This window comes from Monomorium pharaonis, chromosome 7 (genome assembly GCF_013373865.1).
Source record: "Monomorium pharaonis isolate MP-MQ-018 chromosome 7, ASM1337386v2, whole genome shotgun sequence".
Taxonomy (NCBI): Eukaryota; Metazoa; Arthropoda; class Insecta; order Hymenoptera; family Formicidae; genus Monomorium; species Monomorium pharaonis.
In genome coordinates, this window is record NC_050473.1 from 18,988,817 (window position 1) to 19,013,579 (window position 24,763).

General features: G+C 34.3%; 1 protein-coding gene across 1 annotated transcript; it reads left to right on the forward strand.

Annotated features, from left to right (window-relative positions):
• The first annotated feature begins 749 nt into the window (after nucleotides 1-749).
• On the forward strand, nucleotides 750-23,655 carry LOC105839196 (rootletin). Its single transcript, XM_012685337.3, has 27 exons — nucleotides 750-2,519; nucleotides 10,658-10,750; nucleotides 11,739-11,960; nucleotides 12,063-12,256; nucleotides 12,390-12,762; nucleotides 13,083-13,238; nucleotides 13,679-13,984; nucleotides 14,069-14,305; nucleotides 14,621-14,757; nucleotides 14,850-15,010; nucleotides 15,081-15,211; nucleotides 15,272-15,634; nucleotides 15,745-16,104; nucleotides 16,210-16,402; nucleotides 16,526-16,885; nucleotides 16,971-17,156; nucleotides 17,232-17,476; nucleotides 18,075-18,290; nucleotides 18,370-18,571; nucleotides 18,661-18,773; nucleotides 18,973-19,149; nucleotides 19,229-19,336; nucleotides 19,411-19,590; nucleotides 19,754-19,966; nucleotides 20,038-20,343; nucleotides 20,435-20,818; nucleotides 21,608-23,655. The coding sequence occupies exons 1-27, from the start codon at nucleotides 2,511-2,513 to the stop codon at nucleotides 21,884-21,886; spliced, it is 5,904 nt and encodes a 1,967-aa protein (XP_012540791.1). The 5' UTR covers nucleotides 750-2,510; the 3' UTR covers nucleotides 21,887-23,655.
• Nucleotides 23,656-24,763: the final 1,108 nt, after the last annotated feature.

A 24,763-nucleotide genomic window follows, 5' to 3' on the forward strand; every position in this document is an offset into this window, starting at 1 on the left:
ATCCGCACAAAATATATTTAACAATTCTCATTGTCTTGTCGGAGCAGTGTCGCAATTTTCGACACCGTCATCTGCGCAATAAATCAGTAGATAGATTTACGTCGTAATTTAGGACGTTAACCCTTCGCGTGTCCCGATAACACTGACAGAAATGGAAATGCCTCGTGACAGGAGACAGAGGCTTCTCTGCGATAGCAAATCTATCCTCTTTTGTTTTATACTTTAGCTCTGATTAAAGTAATAAAAATATAAACGCAAGCAATTAACAGTATGTTCTAATTTACTGCAATGTATTCGTTCTCCGCAAAATTAGACGAGGATAAGCTTAACCTAGCGCGTGTGATAACGTAATAAATCTTTCTACTACATAAAACAACCTTTGATTAACAGTGTAACTGTACAGGTAAAAAGAACATATTTGTTTTAAGAGTATCTTTATTTTCAAAATGTTAAATACTGAAATGAGATCATGTAGCGTTAAACAAGTAACTAGTTTATATGAAGAATTTTGTATATTATATATATATATATATAAACTATAGTTTCATACATAGAAAAAAATATCTATTCTCATTAATTTTTATGAGACAAAAAATATTGGAAAGAAAATAACTATATCTTTAAACATTAGAATTTTTTAATACTATTATTATTAAAACAATTGTATTGTGCTCTTTAGATTACCATTTTAATATTAAAATAAAAATATAATATTTTCTCCTAAAATTTAAGATCATTAAAGTATTATTCTAAAAAAGGTTAAATTATATATAAACCAGATTATAAAAAATTTAATGTTTTGCTTATAGATGAAACAATGGTTGCTCAAACACATTAGTTTTTATTTTGATATTATTGTTTTCTCTAAAACATAATTAAAAACAAATTTAGTAAAAAATTTAGAATAGAAATATTAAGTACATAGCTTCAGTTTCGCGCAAAAAAATGTTAAAAATAGAGAATTCAATTTTCATGATCCTTATTTCAGAGACAATGGTAAAGTTAACATGATTTCAATTGAAGGCTCGGTTTTGTCGGGGATTGGACGTAGGGGAAAGGAGGTTTATCGCATTTCCAAATGCGCGGTACCATGTAACCTATATTATCCCTTGTGGGCCAAATTCCGAAAGCAAACTGACGTGACCGCAGCGATAAGCCCGCGTTGGATTCTACGTAGAAAGGCGCGGGGACGACTCTCCAGAATTGGAAAAGCATAATACGAGCCAAACTCACCCTCCCTCCCTCCCTCTCCGGAAGAGGGTGTACCATTCGCGGATTGCCTCCATCGACGAAAGAAATATATTTTCCCTGCGTGCAGGAAATAATTACGTGGTCGAACATGCGAAACGATATCCGTTCTTTCGGGCAATTACATGGAAAAGAAAGTTTTGATCGGCTAGTCCGGATAGGCGAGCACGTCGATCCGGAAGACGGAAGGATCGTCTGTCTATCAATTATCGGGATATTCGAGGACATTTTCGATTATCTGTCTTTCATACGTCGAAATTCTCTCATTTTGCAAACAATATTTTTTAAATCATTAAAAGCTCAATGAAGATTAAAGATAATTTTTTAATCGCAACGAAAGAAAGAGAGCGAGAAAGAGAGAGATAAAGCGAGAAAAAGTAAACATGTAATTTTGATCAGCGGCAAACGAAATTAAATTATGTTGCTTATCATATAAGTTATTATTATTAATTAGCGTTAATTATGCATCTGCTATAAATGTAAGCATTATATCATGTTCTACATGCGTTGCAAATATTTTAAAATGTATTGTTAAAAATATACCTAAATATTATCAATGTTTTGTTTCCATATTCTATTTTATCCTTTTTTGTGATCTATCTTACATTTCTATGAAGGCAAACAATTGTACATAAAATAATAATTTTAGAACAGCGAATGTTCAGCCATCAAGTCTATCGTTACGTATGATTTTAACTTATTCCTCTATAATCCTTTTAAAAATTATTTGAAATGTTCGTGTCCCCCTTCGAACACGCAATATTGTAATATAATCGTAAAGTTGATAAAGTATCAAGTTGAAATTTATCCGCATTTATACGTAACCAGGTAACGCGAACTCTCTCCCGGCGCTCGAATATTCACGCCGCGTTTGCGTTGGCCGCCCCCGTTTTCGACGCGGGGGATGCGATACACTCTCGGCGTACACGGCGACCCCGCTGACTTGCGGGGACGTAAACGGGGACCGCGCGCGTCCAAGGAGTATCGTGGGCGCGCCGCGCGCGGCACGCGATCCCGCCGCCCGCGTCGGGATCCCCAGGAAACAAAACGGAGCAGAAGCGTCGCGACGCCCGGCGCCTCAGTGAAGTCCGACCATCCGTGGCGAACGCAAGCGATTGCACCCCCGCTGTCGAGAGGGTAGCCGCCGAGAGAAGCCCTGAGGAAACTGTACCGCCGCCAGCCGTCCTCCCTCGTCGCCGCCGGAGAAGCCGCTTGCTTCCGGTAATCTTTTGCGGAAAAGCATCGAGACGCGCGCTTTAAAGATGCCGCGGGTGAGTTGTGCTGACTTTCTTTTCTTTTGGAGATTATTATCGGTTCATTTTTAGTTTAAATACCAATATAAAATTCATTATTAACAATTATATTAATAATTTTTTCACATATTTGTAATAAAGAAAAATGGGTACTGTGAATATTTTTTCGTTATATTCTCTTTAGGTCAAGATATTAAGAGTATGTGAATAAAGTTATTATAGGGGGATCTCTTCGTTTTGGATTTTTATATGCATTTAAAATAAAAAATAAGCGTCGTCTCGGGCTTCAAGCGTAGTATGACGAAATAAGCGGGCAACTAAAAGAACAATTAAAATCAATTCCAGTTTTCCACATTAAAATAATTTTGTTAAAAAAAAATGTAGCAATTAACAAGGAAATGTTATACACTTGGTGCTTTAGGAACTGCATCTGTCACGAAGCAAATAAAATAGTTTCGCTTTTTCATAATTACACATTCTGTAGATATTGTATATGTTAATAACAATGCATTTGTTAGTATTAACACAATGGAGCAGTTTACTTCTCAAGTTTCTATATAAACTAAATTGCCTGATCGTTCGAAGACGATCGAATTCTCGATTAAACATGAGTTCTCGCTGTCTAATTATGTACGCTGCCCTTATCGTGCAATTGATCGACGAAGTCTTTGAACATGTGGTTAGTCCTGTAAGGTTCAATTAAACGCTCGCTGAGAGCGCAGAAATGAAATCGTTAGCAACATCGGTTAACTAGTTCCACGCCAGCGAGAGAGTTGATTGACTCCTTTCATTATCTCAATCGCACTGGTGATATAGAGAAGAGATCCTATTACTCTATCCGATCTCTCGTGACTTAACTAAGATATGAACGTAAAATGTAATAATTATAAAATTTTATGATTAATTATAAAAATTAATTTAACATGTTTATATTTATTTACTGTGTATTTTTCGAAATTATTCATCGCACATCACACGAAAAAAATTGTTTATTTTTATACTTTCAAAAAATGCGTAAATGTAAAAGGATATAATAACTTTCGTGTTAGATTTTTGCTCAGATTTATTTAAAATTATAGATTTTGATGTTTAATTTTTTTTTTCAAATAAACCATTTCTTCTTAATAAAATAAGTAGATTGCAATCAACAAAGATTACTAACTATACTCAACAATTTAAACTATACTCAACACAACTTTTAGAAAAAAATTTATTATTATATGTGTAAATTATGTGTACATTCAAGAAACAAATTTAGGAACTCTTTCAAGGAAAAATATTATAAAAGTTTTTCAAAGAAAAGTCAGATTAATATACTTATTATTCTTGATTAAAGTATTAAATTAATCATTGAAACTAAGATTTAGAATATATTTTGATGTTTATGATAACTTATTATTAGATTTGCAGATATATATTCACAAAATATTTAAAATAAAAATAGTACACTGAGAAAAAAATATTAATTTGATTAAATTTACCAACTGAATTAAATTTTGTCTATTTAAGTATTATATATTTCAATTAACTACATAAATACTTAAATTGAAATTTGTGCATTTAAGTTTAACTTGAAAGAAAATAACTAAAACTGAATAATCGTTTTTCTTAGCAATATAATGATACTTTTCTGACGTATACCTTAATGAAAAATGCTTTGACATATAATTTTATTTTCAAAATCTGTTTAATAAAATTGATGCAAATCTTGTGCATAATGTGCAACATAATATATAACACATTCATATTCATAAAATGGACAGTGACCATTGGGCAGTTTCACAGAGTATGACGCATTCGTCGCAAAGGGGAATGTCGACGTAAAATCATAATAATCTATTCATGAACTGGGGTTCATTCTGTCACGTGTCGCAACCTCATTCACTAGTCACATGTTCGCTACGTTACATGTTCCCGATACGAAATACCATACACGCTACATGCACGAGATAAAAACATTTTTGGAGACGTGTCCCACTTATATATGCTCAGCACGTGATCTACAAGTAAACGCATCTGTTTTCCGTTTATTCTCTCTCTCTTCCTTTTATTGAACAAATATATGTCTACGCGTGTCGTGCCATTTAGCGAAGGTACTTTGTTGGACGGGGACACATGTGTGATTCTCCCTTCTTACGATCTTACGTTACGTCATCGTCATCGATGAGATATCATCGTATTTGCATCGTATTTAATCTTTGGAAGAAACACGGCCTCCGAATCACACTTTTCTGACCGTGATAAGGCAAACGCGCGACATATGCCGCGCGCGTTGCGTGTATTTACTCACATGCGTATATTACACGAAATATGCAAGCCCGGTTGCGCACTTTGACACGCGTGCACTGACACACTCGCCACATGGGTGCGAGACGCTCGATCGATAGGACAACGTACGCGACGGGGTAAAATATCCTTTGTAACACCGTTTTTCCTCGAGAGACTTCAACAAGCTGGCCTTATTGTGAGAAATTCTTTCGGAATAACGTACAGACTTTTATACACATCGAATGCACATTTCATTTTGAATCGAATCGCATGGAGAAAAAACATTATCACATATCCGTGTTTTGCATAATTCCGAAAACGTAGCGGTTTACAGATTACCGCGGGCAATGTTCATCACCGTTATATAATTGTATCAACTGCGCGCTGATGCAACATTTTAATGCGACTTTCGAGTCAAATAAACACACGTTTGGTTTTTTAAATATTAAAAAATCAAATATTATATATATACACACACATGTACTATAGTTGGGTAAATCAATATATTATCTTTAAACTAAATTACATCAAAATTAATGACTTATAAAATTAATTTACTTACAGTTAACAGTTCCATAAGTACAGACTTAATTTATTAAAAAGTTGTGTTAAGAAATTAAATTATTTTAGTTAAATTAAAAGTTAGTTGTGAAAAGTATTATTTATATTAAATTAGAACATCACAATTAAAAAAAAAAAGATTATTACTGTAAATAACAAGATAAATACAATAAACGGATCATCAAACAAATTTAAAATTTTATATATATAAAATTTACACGACATAATAAAAAATACTGTTTTTTATATAAAAATAATTTTTTTCTATTATAACATTTTCTTTTACATAAATTTTTAACTTAAGAAAAAAATTAGTGAGTCAAAGTTTGTGTTTCAATAATTAGTTAAATTTGAAAATTAATTAAGTTAACTATTACTATACTAATTTTATTATTTAATTTTGAACTTTAACTGTGGTTGGCTGTAAATGCATATACATATAATACAATGCTGTATACGTCTTTTTTCTTATTTACAATTTCATGTTTCCGATTGGCATATTTACATAATATTATTTCAGCATACATTAGACTTCGAATTTTAATCATTGGACATTGATCACTAGTAATTTCTGTGCGTAGAGTAGAATTTCTCTTCATCATTCTCTTTTTTCCATATCGTCTATAGATCTCACAAAATTGCGCGATTGATAACGCGCAAAATACGCAAATAAACAAATGACATCGATTACAAAGATGATATGCAAAAATCGAGGCCGCTAATAGAAGCGTTTCGTAACGTTATCAGAGAAAATCCAAAAGCGGTTATCATAAGGACACTTGATGTGTAAATGAAATCACGTTTCGCACACGACACGTCTAATATATGCAACGTTTTCCATAATCTCTTATTTTTTTATTCCCCTTCCACCCCTCGGTACGGCAAGCGATAGCTCGGGAAATGTTATCACGAAATAAGTAACGGAGATTAGTCCTCTAAGAGCGCCTTTCGGTTTAATAATAATAAGCCGATTGATCTCTTAATAAAGTTCATGACACATATACAATGATAACGAGAATTAGTGCAGTCTACACACGATCAAGGGCAAAAGATTAGGCCATCCCTTACGAAACTGCGTGACCGCAAATGTCCGCACGTAGATTCGCGAATTCCTCGCACGTTACGACGCGCGATCGTACACCGCAATCTTCGCCTCGCGTACACCGGAAGAGAATGTTCGTCGAGTGAAATAAATATTTGACCAATTAATTATTTTTATTATTGTTACAAAAAATAATTTTACTTTTTCAAGTTATTAGTAAGTAATCGAATCTAGTAATATTTATAAAATACTTAGAAAAGTGAAATTATTTTTGATTATTAATTAAATATTTAATTGGAATTATTTCACTCGATATTGATGGTTATTATCAAACATTCTTTTTAGTATATTATCCACTTTTTTCATTCAACGTCGAAATCCGCGCTTTCCGATAGTTCCACGAGTTTCTATAGCGCAACAGGCTATGTGACTTTCGTCAACAAGAGAATTGGGTCTTCACGTCTTTTTTTACGTGATTTTCTCGGTATCGCATTCCCGACTTTGTCGTATTCCAACGGAAGGAGAAATAAAAAACAAAGTAGACGGAAAAAAGGGAAGGAAAACGTGGAGTTTGCATAGGCTCCCCCACATTCTGTTAAAAATCTGTGTGCAGTTCTCCACGGCGTGCTTATCATTCGGCGGGACGACGAAGCGAGAAGGCCGAGAGAAAGAGGGAAAAGACGATACGGTCTTCTCGCTGACCCACGAAGCCATAGTCTACAAAAACTTACTTGTCAGATACAAAGAGAGAGAAGGAGAGAGAGGAGAGAGAGGGCAGCCAGACACCCCGGCTCGATCCCCTTCGATCGCTGCCCCTCAAATGAGGCCTTGTCAACTGAAACTTCATAAAACAAATAAAAGGCAAAATATTCCGTGACAAACTTGAAGCTTGCAACTACGTATTTTTCTCGCGCTAGAACGACCTTCCTGCGCCGGCGCGGCTATCAATCAGGGGAAGCACGTGGGCCGCGAATGATCGGGGACTCAAAAACTGGTATTTTTGCATATTTGCCTCTCTCTCTCTTTGTCGCCGAAAAAAAGAAAAGAAAAAACTATTGCCTACACGAGATACCCGCTATCGGGCGACGCGTAATATAAACGAAGACGCCTCGCCTCTTCAGTCTGGGTCGCCATTGATACCGAAATGAAGTTTTGCACTTTGAGTCTGACATTTCCGCACTTCATTTGTCACCCGTGACAAATACGATTATCTGAAATTATTGTTGATCTCAAAGTCCAATGTTAAGCTACGTTCCGCGCGGCACGTGCGCCTCCAATAAAATCGGAGGAATCGGGAGCGAAAAGTCATAACCGTGTTTTTATATAATGGCGCGCATTTATGTCGGTCAGCGATACACAGCCCAGTCGCTGAAAAAAAGAAGAGATATCTATGGAATAATTTTACACGAGAAAAAAAATCACCGTCGCCGATTAAATTGATACACGAGAGGCTGTCTCGACCTTGCAACGCGGTGATCTTCAACTTTAATTTCTTGATCTTAACTTCAATTTTAAGCAATCGGAACTGAATTGTCCTTCAACGTAGCGTTAATCGAGAGGGAAGCCGTAACTATATCGGAACCTCCTTTCCGATTCTCATCTTTCACTCTTTCCTGAGGAAATCGGATCTCTCTCTTTCTTTCCTCTCGGGGAGGGTGAAGCGTTTAACTCGAGTTACCCGGCGCGAGTCCGCATTTAATTTTTGTCTTCCCTACGAAGGGCGTCTAGTATCTGGCATCTGAGCGAATGGGAAGTAGAAGAAGCTCGAGCCGCCGCCAGGCACTGAATGGCACCAATCGATATATGAGCCCAACCTGGTCCGTCCGCCAGGCTTGACTTCCCGTCGTACGAAGAGAGACTTCCTCCTTCCTCTTTATTACGGCTTTAAGTCGTCACGATGACTTACATGTACCGCGCGTGAACACGCTGCAATTTCCATTAACGATAACGTCACCCTTGCAGTGGACTTTGTCCTACTGGTCGTAGGCTAAATGAACTCTGCGTGTTCATCGTAGATCGTAGTCCTCGTGGCGTTCAGTAACCTACCGCGAACATCGTACGTCATTCCTTTACCGCTTACGTCATGGAAAAATATTCGAACACGTATTGTCAGAGATACTTTTCTCTTCAATAGCTGCGTATCAAATTTCCAAATCACTGAATTTTCTGTGACGATGGCTATGCTCTGAGGAACAAACGCATGAAATCTAGAGACGAAAAAGATAGTTAAAAATTTATATTTATTGTATGTAGATACAGCAAAATCAAATTTTATTTACCAAATGTCCCAGCAAGTAAACCGATTAATAAGAAAATTGAGTTTGCTTAAATATATATCTCGCCATTAAAAATTTTGCGTAACCAATATTAAGTATCAAAGAAAATAATAAATAACGTTTTGCCTGCTAATATTATATCTCTTTTTTTTTCAATATACATTAAGATACTTACAATTTTATATGTAAAATATAAATTTATATTTTTAAGCAAATAAACTTCATTTAAATTTGGAGAAGTCAAATTTTATATCCAGCAAATAAACCAATTAATAAATGAGTTCACTAAAATGTATATTTCGTCATCGCAATCAAAATTTTTTGTAACCAATAAATATCAAAGAAAATATCACAAGTAACAAAAAGTGTTGGTTGCTAATATCTCAATTTTTTTCTCAATGTAAATTAAGATACTTAAAAATTTATTTGCAAGATATAAATTTGTTTTCACTGAAATGAACTTTAAATACAAAGTCAAATTTTATTCCCAACAAACAAGTAAACCATTCAATAAATGAGTTCACTAAAATGTATATTTCGTCATCACGTTCAAATTTTTTTTTAACCAATAGATATCGAAGAAAGTGACACAAATAACATTAGCTTGTTTAATATTTTTTTCTCAGTGTATTCAATCCTCGACGATTGTTAGGGATCGCCTTAGATTTCATTAAAATTTATGGTATCCCGTGAATTAAGCGATGATTTTTTTAAATGACGCTGTCGAATGCCGCAAGGGTGGAGCGATCGATCGATCGATCGATCGATTGGATTGTGACGGGTAGATCTCGCAACGTGTGATTTCGCCGCGGCTGTTTATTCACGCGACCGTACGCGGTTACCATACACCTCGTGAGAACTCAGCACCTGCACTAATAACTGGCGCGAGATAAACCGCAGGTCCGATTTATGCATCAACACTGCGTTGCGACGTCGGCGATACGTACATTTAAAACCACTGTAATGATCGTAAAGCGAAACATCTATCTTGACAAATTTATTATACAGCTGTCTTATCGATGACGTTATCAAAGAAAATATACTGATTTCAGTGATATATTTTTAACTTGTTAATCAGTGAAATAAATACACTGATTTTTCAGTGATTGTACACTAATTCTGAAGTAAAACTCACTAAAAGTCAGTGAATACTCACACTAATTATCACAGTTATAAGTATACCACTACAAATCAGTAAAAATACATTGATTGCAATTTATAGTTTTACTTTTATTATATGTTTTTAATTACGAATGCCAGAACAGCGTGCATCACTTTAATACGTGAAATATAATCTATTTCTTTTAAATTTAATTTACGCAGAATAATATTAATTTTGTGCGTCTTATTCTCGAGTTTATATATATATATTTTTTTTTTTCTGTACTGTAATGAGCACGCGTAGAATACCTGAAAAAAGGTAGATTAGATATTATCTCGGCCATGTGCATCTTACTCTAAATGATACGGTCGCGATAAAAGATGTAACGGCGGAGACGAAACACAGAAAATGTTTAGAACTTTTACTTTACCAATTTGTTTCGTCTTCGTATCGCGATAACAGCGTATTTTGATAGCACAGCTTCATACAATCAATCCACAAGCTGACCTATCGTAACTATAAATATGTTGAAAAGCAAAGGTCGCGGTTCAATTTATTAGGAGCTGATAACGATCTACAAGTGAAAATATCAAACCAAACGAAAGCGGATTAATCCTGTAACTTTATCAGCTTAATTAGGCTTAATCTACTTGTCGCAGTATCTCAAATGATAAAATAATTCTGCAGTTAACTGCTTTAAGCAATCACGACGATAAACTCATGGATATTCGCAATTACAGAATTTCCCGAAAAAGATACGTCCAATATGTAGATGATATTAAAAATAACATTTAGAAGCAGAGACTTTTTTCGAGAATAAAATCCGAGATAAAGTTCGATTAAAGCAGAGATGTGAAATAGAGTTTAATTAATTGTTTAAATTAATTGAAAGATGCATGTGTTACAGCCAATTTCGAAAGGAACTCCTCAATTATCGGCAAGAGGACAGACGGAGAGGCGGCGGCCACCGTTTCTCAGAGCTTCTACCAAAACTAAGGAGGTAATAAAAAGGGCAAAACTGAGAACACTAATTCTATGCAAACATTAAAAAAACTTTAAGTTTTTTTAAAAAATTGTTATATGGAATAGAAAAGAATATATTCTTTTTTCTTAATTTTTTCTTTTAATTGGAATTAGAATTAAATTTATTAAAAAATAATTTCATTATGTCTGTTATCATATAATTGAATTGCATAGTATTATAAATATTAATTTATATTAAAAATTATTTATTATTAAATTTAATAATAAAAACAGAATAGTACATAAGTATGATGTTACAACAATACAGTAATTGCGATTTAAAATTATACTTTGCTTGTTACCATGATTTAAAACTCTACTTTGTATTACAAAGCACAAAATTAATTCGGGTTTAATTTAAAAAATAAAATTCTATTCATAAATTTATATTTATAAAATTTTTGTGTTATAACGTGTGCTAATAAAACTTCTATCCATGTGTAATTCTTATGGCGGACCAGTTCGTTACGCCAATGAATGTGACGTCACCGTTGCCATGACAACTAGCAATAAACAATAAACAGAATTCTAACCAAGATGCACATGTGCATCTTCGTGTGCGCTTTTTGACATGTGTTACTAGATTTTATATTTATTACATTATTTATATAAATTATCCATATAATACTTATGTATAGTATATATGTATATTATATTAAAAATAATTTTTTTTATAATTTCGAATTAAGATAAAACAACATATGTTGATTTTAAAATTAATTTTAAATAAAAATCTACAATAAAGTAAATAATTTATCAACAACAGTATGTTTTATTTCGTACGTATGCAGTTCCTTTCTCTTGTTTTCTTTTATACTGGTATTGAATTTGTGAAAAAGAATAGAATTCAATGATTTGGTATGTGAGCGTGTGATGCAAAAGAGTTTCGATTAAATAAAATTAGAATATAAAAGTAAAACTCGTTTTTGTAACGTGAAGTGCAGTAGAAAATTATCCATTTACAGACAGAACGAATCAGTGGAAGTAAGATGGATTCTGCACGCAGCGGGGGTGCTAAAGAAGACCAAGGCAGTGACGAGGATCTGTCGCCGGATGCTCTAGTCAGGCAAAATTACGAGCTCCGTCATCGCTTGGAGGAGGAGACCGCGAGTTACAAGAGACGTTTGGACACATATCGACAAGCTCAACAGCATCAAGCTGCCCTTGTCTCGCGATTACAAGCTAAAGCAAGTACCAATTGATTTCTCTTGTTTTGTCACAAGTCTAACTGATGCGCGCGAACTATAAGATTCACCGATAAGCGAGTAACGATTGAAGATGTGTTTTAGGTTCTGCAGTATAAACAAAGATGTTCGGAACTGGAGAATCAGATGACAGAGACTATTCCGTGCGACACCAGCAAGCCAATTGTGTCCTCTACTACAGTGCTAGAGGCTGCCCATCAGACACTTCGGGATATACGAGAGGAGCAAATTCACGATATGGATACTGCCTTGAAAAAGCTTGGAGAAGAACGACGAAAGTATGTAAAAATAACGTAAATCGAAGTGCTACGGGAAATAATTTAAACAGAAAATAGTGATGAAAATATTTATTTAAACGATGTGTGCATAGAATTCGTGCATTTAAAAAAAATGCTTCTTCTTTTGCTACAGATGCGAAGACCTTTTGCAATTAAACGCATCTCTGAAAGATCAACTCGAGGAGTCTCATCAAACAAACGAGGCACTAACTAACGATTTGCAAAAACTAAGTAACGATTGGGACATACTAAGAGAAGAATTGGCTATTAAGGAAGACGAATGGAAGGAAGAAGAACAGGCATTCAATGAATATTACATCTCTGAGCATAACCGATTACTGAACCTGTGGCGCGATGTTGTTTCCGTTAAAAGACTGTTCGCAGAAATGAAATCTACTACGGAAAGGGACTTGTCCAAACTGCGGAACGAAATTATTTCATCGTCTAAAGAAATGACATCGGCGTGCAATAGTACGAACTTTACTATGAAGCTTCAAGCAAGCACGGTAAGATTATTTTACAATTGTATTGCCAATTCAGTGTTTACGGTTATTCAAATTTTGTAAAAAAATTTCCTGAGAATTTCCAGATTTTCCAGGAGTTTTATTCAAAATTTCCCAGATCGCATAGATCTGATTTTCTCAAAGTATTAAAATGATTAAATATAATGCCAATTGAGAACATTTTGCTAGGATATTACCTTCTATCATTAATTTTTTAAATCAAAACTCGCAAGTCACACGAGGAATCATATATGTACGCCATTTATTGTTAAGGGTCGACATATTTGCATTATTTTAAAAATTAAAAAAAAATTTACATTTAGCCGTCCCAGAAGATGCAACAACTGGAAGAGGAACAAGCCGTGATTATCCTAAAAACCGAGATTACAGCGCTAAAGCAACAGCACACTGCTGATCAACATGAAATTCGTACCAAAGACGACCGGATAGACCAGCTTATTCGAGAAATCCGCAATTTAGTAAGCATCCTTAGTAACACAATATATTAGCTGTACATCGGTTAATATTGACTAAACATTGGTTATATTGAGAGTGCATTGGTCATTACTTTCCCAATGTAACGTTAATATTGGTCATAAAACATTGGTTTCACATTAGAATGTAATTAATATCCAATATAAAAAATTAAATAATCTAACATTGCTTCAATGTTAAAACAATATCAAACCAGTATTGCTTAGACAAATTGGCTAATAAGGTGAAGCATCCACTTTACAGTATCGAAACAATATTGGAAATATTGCATTTACATTACTTCTCAATATTGCGCCAATGTTTTGCACTACTGGAAATCCCTAGTAACACAATACATAAGCAATATATTGGCTAATATCGCGGCTAAACATTTGTTATATTGAGAGTTCATTGGTTATAAAATATTGGTTCCTTTTGTGTGTAGGAAGAGAGATGTGGCGTTTCCGAGGCGGCGGTGACCCAGACCGTGCGTATGCAGGAAGACATCGAAGTGCTGGAGTCCGCGTTACGCGATATCGCGCATGCCGTGATCCAGGACGCCGAAAGCCGAGATGATGCCGACGCTAAGCAGACGTCCCCGCACGTCCACCTATCCCAGCGTAGCGGACTCCAGCAGAGATCGCCCAAGAGAAGCGCGCGAGGTAGCACTATACCGGCGTTTGCGGAAAGTACCATAAACGCGGTACGAGCGGCTCTGCAGAAGTATCAGTTGACGATACGAGAACTACAGGTACCTATCTTGTATCCCGTAAGAAAACGATAAAGTTTTACAATGTTCACAACTGACGCTTCGTTTACGTATTTTCCGCGTTAGATTAAATCACAAACCAGCAAGGAACAGATACTGTCGATGCGTAAACAGTGCGAGGCCGCGGAGGAAAATGCTCAGACGTTAAATATGAGAGTTGCGGAATTGATCTCTCAGTTGGATGCATGCCGTTCGCAATGCGCGCAGTTAGAGCAAGAGAAGGACATGCTGCAAAAAAGTCTCGACACTGTGAAATTGGAGAAAAATGCATTGGATAAAAGTAAAATGGAACTTAACAGCACGGTAGGATTCAAAGTATTAAAGTTATTCTTCTACACTTAAAAAAGTGTTTAATTTTGAGATATTAAAATTTTTTATTTTTGTCTTCAATTTTAAATATTTATTTAAAGATGATTTAGTTTTAAATGGTGTGTTTAGATTTAAAATCTTTCACAACTTTAGATGTTTCTGTGTTTTAAATCTAAACATTGGTTAAAACTAAAACGTTTTTAATATTTAAAAAATAGAAAGGAACTAATATATTTTAATATTTTGACATTAAATACTTCTTTGCGTATATATATTTATTGTTATAACTTATTGGCATTTATATTATAGATGGAGGCTCTTAGAAATAATTACGAGAAACTTCAAAAGACTAATAATAAATTACAAAAACTGTGTGACAACTTGGAAGATGAAAAGTTGTATTTGCAAAGTGAGCTTAGCAGAATATCAGAAGATGCTGACTTGAAGTAATTAAATTAATTGTATTTTATATACCACAATTTGTTTCAAATCTGTTACAAATTACTATATATATTTTTTTTTATAAAAAATTTTTCAGAGAATTAAGTTTACGGTCGGAGGAAGATAGATGCAGTAAAATGAGAGAAGAGCTTTTGACATTGCGAGAAGATCTAAGTAAAGCCTATCTTGCCAAGGATATGTTGGAACAACAGAAGTTAGAAACCGATGGATTAATCTCTCAAATCGAAAAAAACAAAGGTATACTCTCACAAATTTAGCCTTTAATTATAGTTTTTAAAATACCATATAAACGTTTCAAATAATTTAGGCGATCTGGAATTGGAGCTGGAACGTATACTATTGGAAAAGTCAGACGTACAGGAGATTTTAATAAAAATGGAAGCGATGTGCTCCAATTACGAGCAGGATAAGCAAAGATTGCAGGAAGAATTGAAAAAAGTAACATCTAACATTTTTTATCAGTAAATACATATGATATTAACTACAGATTTATTGTAGATGACAGACGAGAGAAATAAGCTCGCGAATCAGTGCATCGATCAACAGGGGGATCTGAATTCATTGAGAAAGGAATTGTTGCAAGCCGAACAGAATCGGCTTGACGTGGAATCCGAGAAGGTTACGTTAAACGAAAAGATTAAATTTCTGGAGATAGAAAAGGAGAAGGTGGAAATGGAATTGGGACAGGTGACTCGCGAGCGTGGCGATTTGAGCAATCAATTGTCAGTCTTGGCGCGAAAGAAGGAAACGTTAAACGAAGAGCTCATGAGACTACGGCAAAGATTGGAACAGGCCAACGAAATGAATGCACGAATAAACAGAAACTTGAAAGATCTTGTAAAAGATAATGAGGAGAAACAAGTAAGAACAATCCTAATTAATTAGTGTCATAATAAATGCTATTCATATTGTAATAAATGCATATATTATTGTACATCAAAACGATAAAACAATTTTTTTTGTTTGTACAGGTACTCTTAGAAACAAATGAGAAAGAATTCCAAAGGTTACAAGAACAGCTAGCATCGATGCGCACGGAGAAAGAGATATTGGAAGGAGTACTGTTCGATACGCAAACCAACTTGGAAGCTACACATATCAGGAAGACACAGTTGGAGAAGGAGCAAAAAGAGATATTAATAAAACAGGAAAGCTTGAAGGGGCAGGTGACGCGACTAACAAAAGAACTGGAGAATAGCGAAAAACGTGCGCAAGATATTAAACAATCACTCACCCAACAGAGTAGCGATCAGGTCGCGGAATTCCAACAAGTTATATCCAACATGAAGAGACAATCAGAAGACAGCATAAAAAAGATAAACGACGAAAAGGTATTTAATCAATTATTTATAAAATTATTGAAATAAATCTTTGATTATCTAATCTGCATGTTATTTTTATTATGTTTTCATTTTTTTTTTCTTATGGGACTTTAGGAACAAGTAAGAGTAAGTTTAGAGAAACGGTTGCAACAGTCTGTATTACAAATGGAGGGAGAGAAAAATGAAGAAATCAATCTGCTGCAACAGCGAATAGAGGAGTTGCAGCAGCACATAGAGAATTTATGTAAGCAGCACGAGGAAGCGCTTCTTAGAGCTGAGAATGATAAACAACAGGCACTTTTAATTGGTAATTAAATATTTTTAATTAATTTTAATTGTTTTCATAAGTTTTATACTTTTAATATACAATAATATAATGTTTTACGTTATATATCACTAATATATTCAAATATATTTGAACTTGTTATAGCTCATCATGATCAACAGGCTTTAATCGAAAAGATTGACACCATTATGCGCGAATTAGAAGAAGAGAAGAACACCTTGGAACGCGTTAAAAGAGAGGCCGCAGCGCGCGCCGATCAAGAACGTAATAACACCAATCAACTGCGCGACGAATTAAATCGCCTCAAAACAAAGCTGGACGAGACGAAGTTGAAGGCTAACGAGGAAAAGATGAAACTCGACTTAAAGATAGAGGAACTATGGAAGGAACGAGAGTCCACACAACGAGAAGTCGAAGAGCTGCAAGTTCAACTGCACATGACGGAGGATAAAGTAGACGGGCTGCAAAATCAGTTGCACGACACTATCAGGAAGCTCAAAGACGGTAAATAGACTTTCTCCCTACAATGCTCCATTTCTCCATCATGGTTGTCTTAATCATTTTATAATTTCTATTTTTATTATTGCAGCTGACAACGTTAATGAAACAATGCGCAAAGAGTTAGTGGATGTACGAAGACAGTTGGCGGATACCACGTATGAAAAAGAAAAGTACAACAACAGTAACAAGGAGCTGCGGGAACACGTTAAGCAAATTGAGAGCGAAAGAAGGGAGCAGGGAAGAACGTTGGAGGAGTCGTATCAAAAAATAGCAAGTCGGTATTATTTTCTCTTCTAAATATGCGTTTTGTGAGATTCAGAGTAGCTGCTAAAACGTGTTTCGTGTTTAGCATTGGAAGACGCAAAAACCACTATGGACGTCGAGAGGACGCGTTTGCAGGCGCAAGTACGCGACATGGAACGCGAGGCGATGCAACTGCAGCAGCAACTTCGCTTCACGCAGGACGAGCTGCAGAAGTGCCACGAGAACAACGCCCAGGCGCAAAATGAAGAGAAGGAACTGCAGGCCAGATTGGCTAATGAGATCGAGGAAAGAGAACGAATACAACTGCAATTGCATCAAGTGAAAAAACAGGTAAAAAAAACGCACGAATTTTTCTTTTTCTTTCGATTTCAGTCGACGCGTTTCGATATATGCTGTCAGTACACACAAAGAAAGAATATATTGTTACTGAGAATTTTTATTCTTGAAATGTTAAATATCAAAATAAGATTATATAATTGTATAAATATATAATGCGTTAAATAAACATAAATGCTCATATAAAGTTTTTATATGTATAATCTTGAAAAAAATAAATTCTTATTATTTCATAATTTTTATAAATTGAAAAAACAATATTGAATAGAGAATAACATCTTTTCAAACCAAGAATTAAAATTTGTTAATATTATTGTTTGTGATGACTATTCTAATATTAAGAAATAAGAAAATAATACTCGCTAAAATTTCAGATTATCAAATTCTGAACAAGATTAAATTATAAAAGCAAAATTATCATTGTTTTATATACATACAAAGATATATAATTTCTCATTTGTATAAGACACGATAATTATTAAATTTTAACTTCATATTAATGTTTGATACTGTTATATCTCTGTGTACTAAAAATCTATTCACAGATTTTCGGTAGTGAATTTTGAAACGCCTATGAATCTTGTTGTCGCAGGTAATCGACTTGGACAACAGTTTGGAAGTTACGCGACAAGAACTTGGAAAGCTACGCGCGCGAGCAGACGAGGAAGATGAAAGATGGCGTGCTCGGGAACAAGAGTTGCTGGTACGGCTCGAGGACAGCCGCTGTCGTGAAAGAAAATTAGAAGATCAGAAACACAATCTGGAGGTTTGCTTGGCTGATGCTACGCAGCAGCTTCAAGAGCTGAAGGTAGTTTTCAAGGAGAAAAGGAGATACGGGGCTCACACTCGGTTTGCACGAAGTTGAGGATGTTAATTTCTAATCTCAGGCACGTCTTGGAGGCTCCGAAGGCAGAGTGAGAGCTCTCGACGCGCAACTGTCGCAATTAGAGACTGCTAAAAAAGAAGTGGAGCAAAAATTGAGCAGCGTAGGCTCCACACTACGCCGTATTGCCGGTATTCAAATGGACGGAAGCGTGAACATGCCATTTAAATTGATGAGTCCGTCGAGAAGATGGAGTCCGGCGCGTGGTAATAAAAGTTTTGATTTCAATCTACAATAATATGTTATTATTTTATAATACAAAAATGCACTTAATATGCAATGTATTTTAATCAAGCGCAAGATCATGGTGACACTAGCAGAGATATCATACTGGATGTTGATCCTGAAGCCGTTAGAAAAGGAGTGCGATCACTTATGCAACAAGTTGCCCAAATTGAACGAGAGAGAGTATGTTCAATTCCGACGATTATAAGAGAATTATATATTATACTGATCTTTAATATTGTAACATAATTTATGCATATAATAAAATAATTTAATATTTTTATTATTTAATTATTAATTAAATTTAACTTATTAATATGTTATATATAATTTATGTATAATTCAATATCATAATAAAATCAATAATGATTTCATATTGTAGGACGATTACAAAACAGAATTATGTAGCTTGAAAAAGCAGCTAAAAGAGTCTCAAGAAAATCAAAACAACACAGATGTAAAAGTCAACAATCTTCTAGCTAATATTCGAACACTTCAGGAAGAGAAAAAATCTGTAGAAGCAAAACTGACTCAAACGCAGACTGGCTATCAAGCACAGGTATATCTTTTTTCTTTTCTAAGCACGCGTCTTGTATTCCATTAGGCAAGGAAAAGTTAATATTTTCATTTACTTTCAGCTGGATGCGCTCCAACAAAAAACAGAAGAATGCGAGCAATTGTGCGAGAAACTTACTACCTTAGAGATAAAGATAAGCGCGGAGTCGGACGAGAAATCCCAGTACGAGGTACAATCTAGAAGAAATATTTTCACAATCACTACGTACAATCTCTCAGTGAATATAACTTTGCGTTTGTTTAGGATAAACTGGAGAAAATGAGGCAGGAATTAAATAGATTGGAAACGGAGAAACGTAATCTTCAGAAAGAAGTCCGTCACAGTGATTCACGCGCGACAGAGATGGAACTGCACAGAATGTCTTTGGACGGTGATCTCCAAAGACTGCAAATGATGCTGCAAGAGAAAGAAGCGCATAATCAAGTAAGGAATTATTTACGATGACACAAAATGTACCTCGCACTTTAAATAGTAATCTGCATTTTGAAAAGAACGCATATTTACTTGTTAATCTACAAATATTCACGACAATATATCTTCGACATATTAAATGCAAATTTCATAAACGCTGTTATTTTTTTGTTAGAAATTACAAGACCGCTTTGACACGCAAAGTCGTACCATGGCAGGTTTAGAAGAACGTTGCGCTTCGCTAAAATCTACTATAGAGCAGTTAAAACTGTCATTAGAGAAAGCGTCTGCTACGGAAAGTGAACTCAAGAATGAAATGAATTTGTTGCAACACAATGTAATGGAGATCACTACTTCCTCTCAAAGTAACAACGAAAAACTCAAACAGGTAAGAAAGACTGCTGTAAGCTCCTTCTCTCCTCAAATTATAAATTGATATATATACGTTTTTTATTTCAGCTGCAGAAACAACTTTCGAATGCTGAAAATGATCGTAGGATATTATCTGAACGTCTGGAAACGGTTCAGCAGACGTTGAGCAATTTAAAACATACCAATCAGTCGCTGATCGATCAAAACACACGGCTGCAAAATGAACTGGCAAACAATGAAGTACAGCGATCAGCTTTGGAGTCGCAGTTAAGGTTGTCCACATGGCCATCAGAGAGCGGCGTGTCCAAGGACGAAGAATTATTACGTCAATTGCAAATTGCTCAAAAAGAAAGAAGCGAGATGAGAGGAAGAGTGGATGCTCTCAACGACAAAGTAAAATGTTTTACAAATGTTGCAGGAATAATAAAAACAGTATGCAGTAAATTAAGCTACTACTTACAAAATATATCTTCTCTTGTTGAAGGTGAAGCTGTTAGAAGCTGACAAACGTAATTTGGAACGTCAGATCGCCTCGGGCAAAACCAGTGCTCGAAGCAAGAGCTACGAACGCCCGGAGAAGGCGCATATGGAACTCCTAGGCACCTGTTACAGCCTCGACAGTTTGGAGCATGAGAACAGAGAATTGAGATTGAAGATACGCAAATTAGAGACACAATTAGCGGAGAAGGAGGCTGAGCTGATACGCATGAAATCAACTTACATCCATTCGTCTCATTCGTTGTTGGACACGAGTCGAGACAGAAGCGGAGAATTGGAGCGGATCCGGGCCGCGCAATTGCAAGCTGAAAAATTATTGGAGGCTAGAGAACAGAGCCATCGTCAACAAGTATCGCGTTTGGAAAACCAGGTAAATATCTTATAAGTCCATGTCATTTTTGTGACGGAACATATGGCACGCCATGTACACTGAAAAACAAAGTTTAATTTTAAGATATTAAAATATTTTTATGCATTTATTTTTCGAATTCTTTAAAATGTTTCTGTTTTAAACACTAACTTGTTTTGGAGTTTTAAATCTGAACATCGCGTTTAAAACAAAAACATTTTTAAAAATTAGAAGAATAAAGGAAGAAATAAAACAAGTTAATATCTTCAAAGTTAAATACTTATTTTTTGAATGTACATCAAATATCCAAATAAGAAACTTTTGTAATAATTATTACACTTTACAGAACCAGAAAGCATCTTTTACTATAGAGAAATTTTATGATTGTAATTTGTAAATCTATTTATTCAATTATTTGTCAAATATTTACAAGTGATATTAAAATAGTATGTATGTTTCATGCATGCTACTTCAAATTTCTTTGCAAAATTGTCATTTGCCTTTTGTTTTGTAATCGTTTGTACTATAATTACAAAATTATTTTCTGAAATATATTCAGTAACAATTGTGCTGACGATTCTATTCTTATATTAGATCTTACTATTATGCAAGCATTATTTCATTTTTTAAAGATTGCTACATGTTTACATAAATTAAATTTAGAATTAATGATTTTTAAAGTTTGATTTACAATTACAACACAATATATTTTATATATTACATCTTAAAATGATGCTAGAATTTTTCTGCATGCTTTCCTATTCTGTGCACATATTTATTGATATCTATTGCTCATGAAAATTCTCGCAGATACAATTACTGAGGGAGCAGCTCAGTCAAGAGATAAAGCGCAGGCAGCTGTACGTTTTACGGAGCTCGCGAGCCGGTAGGGAGATGCAACAACTGCGACAAGCGTTGGGCGACTCCTTGAGAACCGTGGCGCAGGATCCGTCACTGGACGCGGTATTACTTGAACACGAAGCGCGTAAATTGGACTCCACCCTGACGAGTACCGCTAGCTTACCGCCGTCATTAGCTTTACCCGCCCCGCCGTCTTACAGATCCACCACCCCGTCGCAACATAAATAATGCGAGACGTACTCGCGAAGAGGGACCGAACTCTCTCTGAAAAAACTGCCAGTATATTATGTATCAGGCATAGTACTTACATATATTTTAAGTGTAGTACTTTTGTATACTGCACTTAGATACTTATATCAGTATATGGGTACTTGTAGGTATTATATTTCTCTCCAGGATGTGGAGTACAATTAGCTCTCGGGTATGCACAGAGAGAAAAAGATTTCTTTAGATTTAATACAATTTATTAATATATAATACAAAGAAATATGTGCTCTGGAATAGTCAAATCAAAACTAAAGAAACAAACATGATTGTTTATTACTAATGCTGTTTGATTCAATAAAACAATTTTTTTTTAATAAAGATGTTTCAATAATCATGTTTCGTATAACACACATGTTATTTGAATCAAATAAATAAAATATGTAAATCCAAACAAGGAAAAGAATATTCAAAGAAATCGTTCTCTCTGTGTGGAAATATTGTTCAATGGGCGCTGGAGCCATTGCATATCGAAGTCATCACGAAAATGTACAAGATTGTACAAGCCACCGCAAAAATAAAAGTTCGTAGCGCTTCTTGATATCTTATTATATGATTGAGACAATCGCGGGATTTTTCGAGGACTATTTCATTTGATATACAATTTTTACAGTCAAATTTTTAAGGACTTTCTTTTTATACAAATTTTATGCTTCCAATGATTAACATTTGCACAAGAGATCCAGACATGTTTCATATAGCTTATTAATACACGTGAAATGTGTGAGGGTTTTGTGATACATGCGTACATTTAACAAGAATATCTAGCTAAAAACATTTGCAGCATTTTGTTTCATTACCTCGATTCTCATCTATCGAATATAAAATAATTATTGCATGGAAATCAGCTTAATATCCAATAATTAGTAAACACAAAAATCATTCCAATGCATTTATCTAAAAGAAGAATATATATACATTATTATTTAACAAATTTCTGGCAAAGATTTTAACATCAAAGTGTTAACAGAAATTAGGTATATACTCGTCTATGTAATACTAGTCCACAATCCGTCCACAAGTAATGTTACTGACCTAAACTTACTAATTTATTTATTTAAGATATTGACAGATTCATTTTGTAACAGATAAGCGAAAGGAATAAAGTGTGTACACTGAAAAGAGCTTATAATACATATTACTTGAGCTTTGGTGAGATAAGTTTTATTATTTAGTAATACAAAAAAATATTTAGTAATTATATTAATAGTAACCAAACTACTAAATATTACTGAATATTTGCTTTAATTAAATATTCAATGGAAATCGATTTCACCAAAGCTAAGTAACTATTATTTAGGCTTGATTATCATAAAACCTTTTTTGTACACGCTGGCGATTCATATAATGAGAAGTGCTTATAAAAGTAGGCGGCAACAGGGAGAGAAGATGCTATGTTTAGTCTCGTACCGAGACCAAAGTAAATCAGCAAACAAGAGCATTGTAGAGATTACGCTTCCGATTATCAGGTAGATATATTGAGTAAATTTACCGAAAGTAAAGCGTAGAGAACGACATGCCGCAATAGAGAGGAGGGAGTGGATTTAAAAAGTACAGACATATAGATGACAAGCGAGACGGACTGTGTCTGTTCTCTTTAGTATTGAGAATATAGACATCCAGTCCTGCAAATGTAGCCTAAATGTAAACCTGCCTCGATTGAGCCGTTCGGCTTGTGATACGAAACGATCGAAAGCGTTAAAGAATAAATATTATTTTTTATGTGTTTTGTACGTCTGCACAAACTTTTTCCTCAGGCAAGAAATTTTAGAACACCATTAACACTGTGAGTAAAAGTTCACTCACAAAATTCAGAATTAAAAGTTTCCTACAAAAACTAAACCACAAGTTCAAAAAATAAAAATTTTTGGACTAAAAAAGTAAAAAACTCTCCAAATTGATTATTGTATAAATATGATATTTTTCTCCAGACATGTAATATAAGAACAAAGTTGTAGGCTTTAATTAATATTTTTAAGATTTTGAAGGAAAAAAACATCTGGACTTGTTTGGTTCTTACAAAGATTTTATATTTATTATCTATTTATTCCAGATATTTTACATTTATCTATGAAAGGTAAAGGAGGAGGAAATATTATGCTATTTAAAATATAAAGCAATAATTTTTCACTTATTATTTACAAAATTTTTATTAACAAAATTTTATAAGTTGCTTTTAATAAGAACATCATTTATATATACATTTATATATTATATTTCTCTTTGTATAAATTTGATAATTTTTTTCTTCAAACATATAATAGATGTACAAAAAAAGATTTAAGTTTAGAATATTTTGAGTGCTTTACAAAAATAAAAATCTTTGAACTATGATTCTTGCTAAAAATTTTATATTTATTTCTCAAAACTGTTTACTGATAAATGATTTTGTACTACGACTTTTCTTAAATGGACTTGTTTGGTTCTTGTAGGAAACCTTTTACTTTCTTAATACTTTGTTCCACTTTATAGATTGTAAAATATGAAAATAACATTAATTTTTAGTGAAAAAAATTTTGTTAAATATTATTCTAAGCTGTCAAAATTTCAAAAATTAAACTTTAATTAGCATTTGGGTGAATCATCATTCACAATAACACTCAAGGGTTAAGTTGGCCCTCAGTGATTATCATGTAATCAGACGTATCGAAATCATAAATCAAACATCGTTATCAGTACCGATCTCGCGAATGTATTTTCACACTGCATTTAATCGAAATGCCGAGGAGTCTGTGTGAAAAGGTACGCTTTTAGATGCAGTCATAGTAGGAATATTGTATGTTGTAACATCGTTAAATCGTGTTTTATATTCACATTGCAAAAATCTTGAGATTACCATTG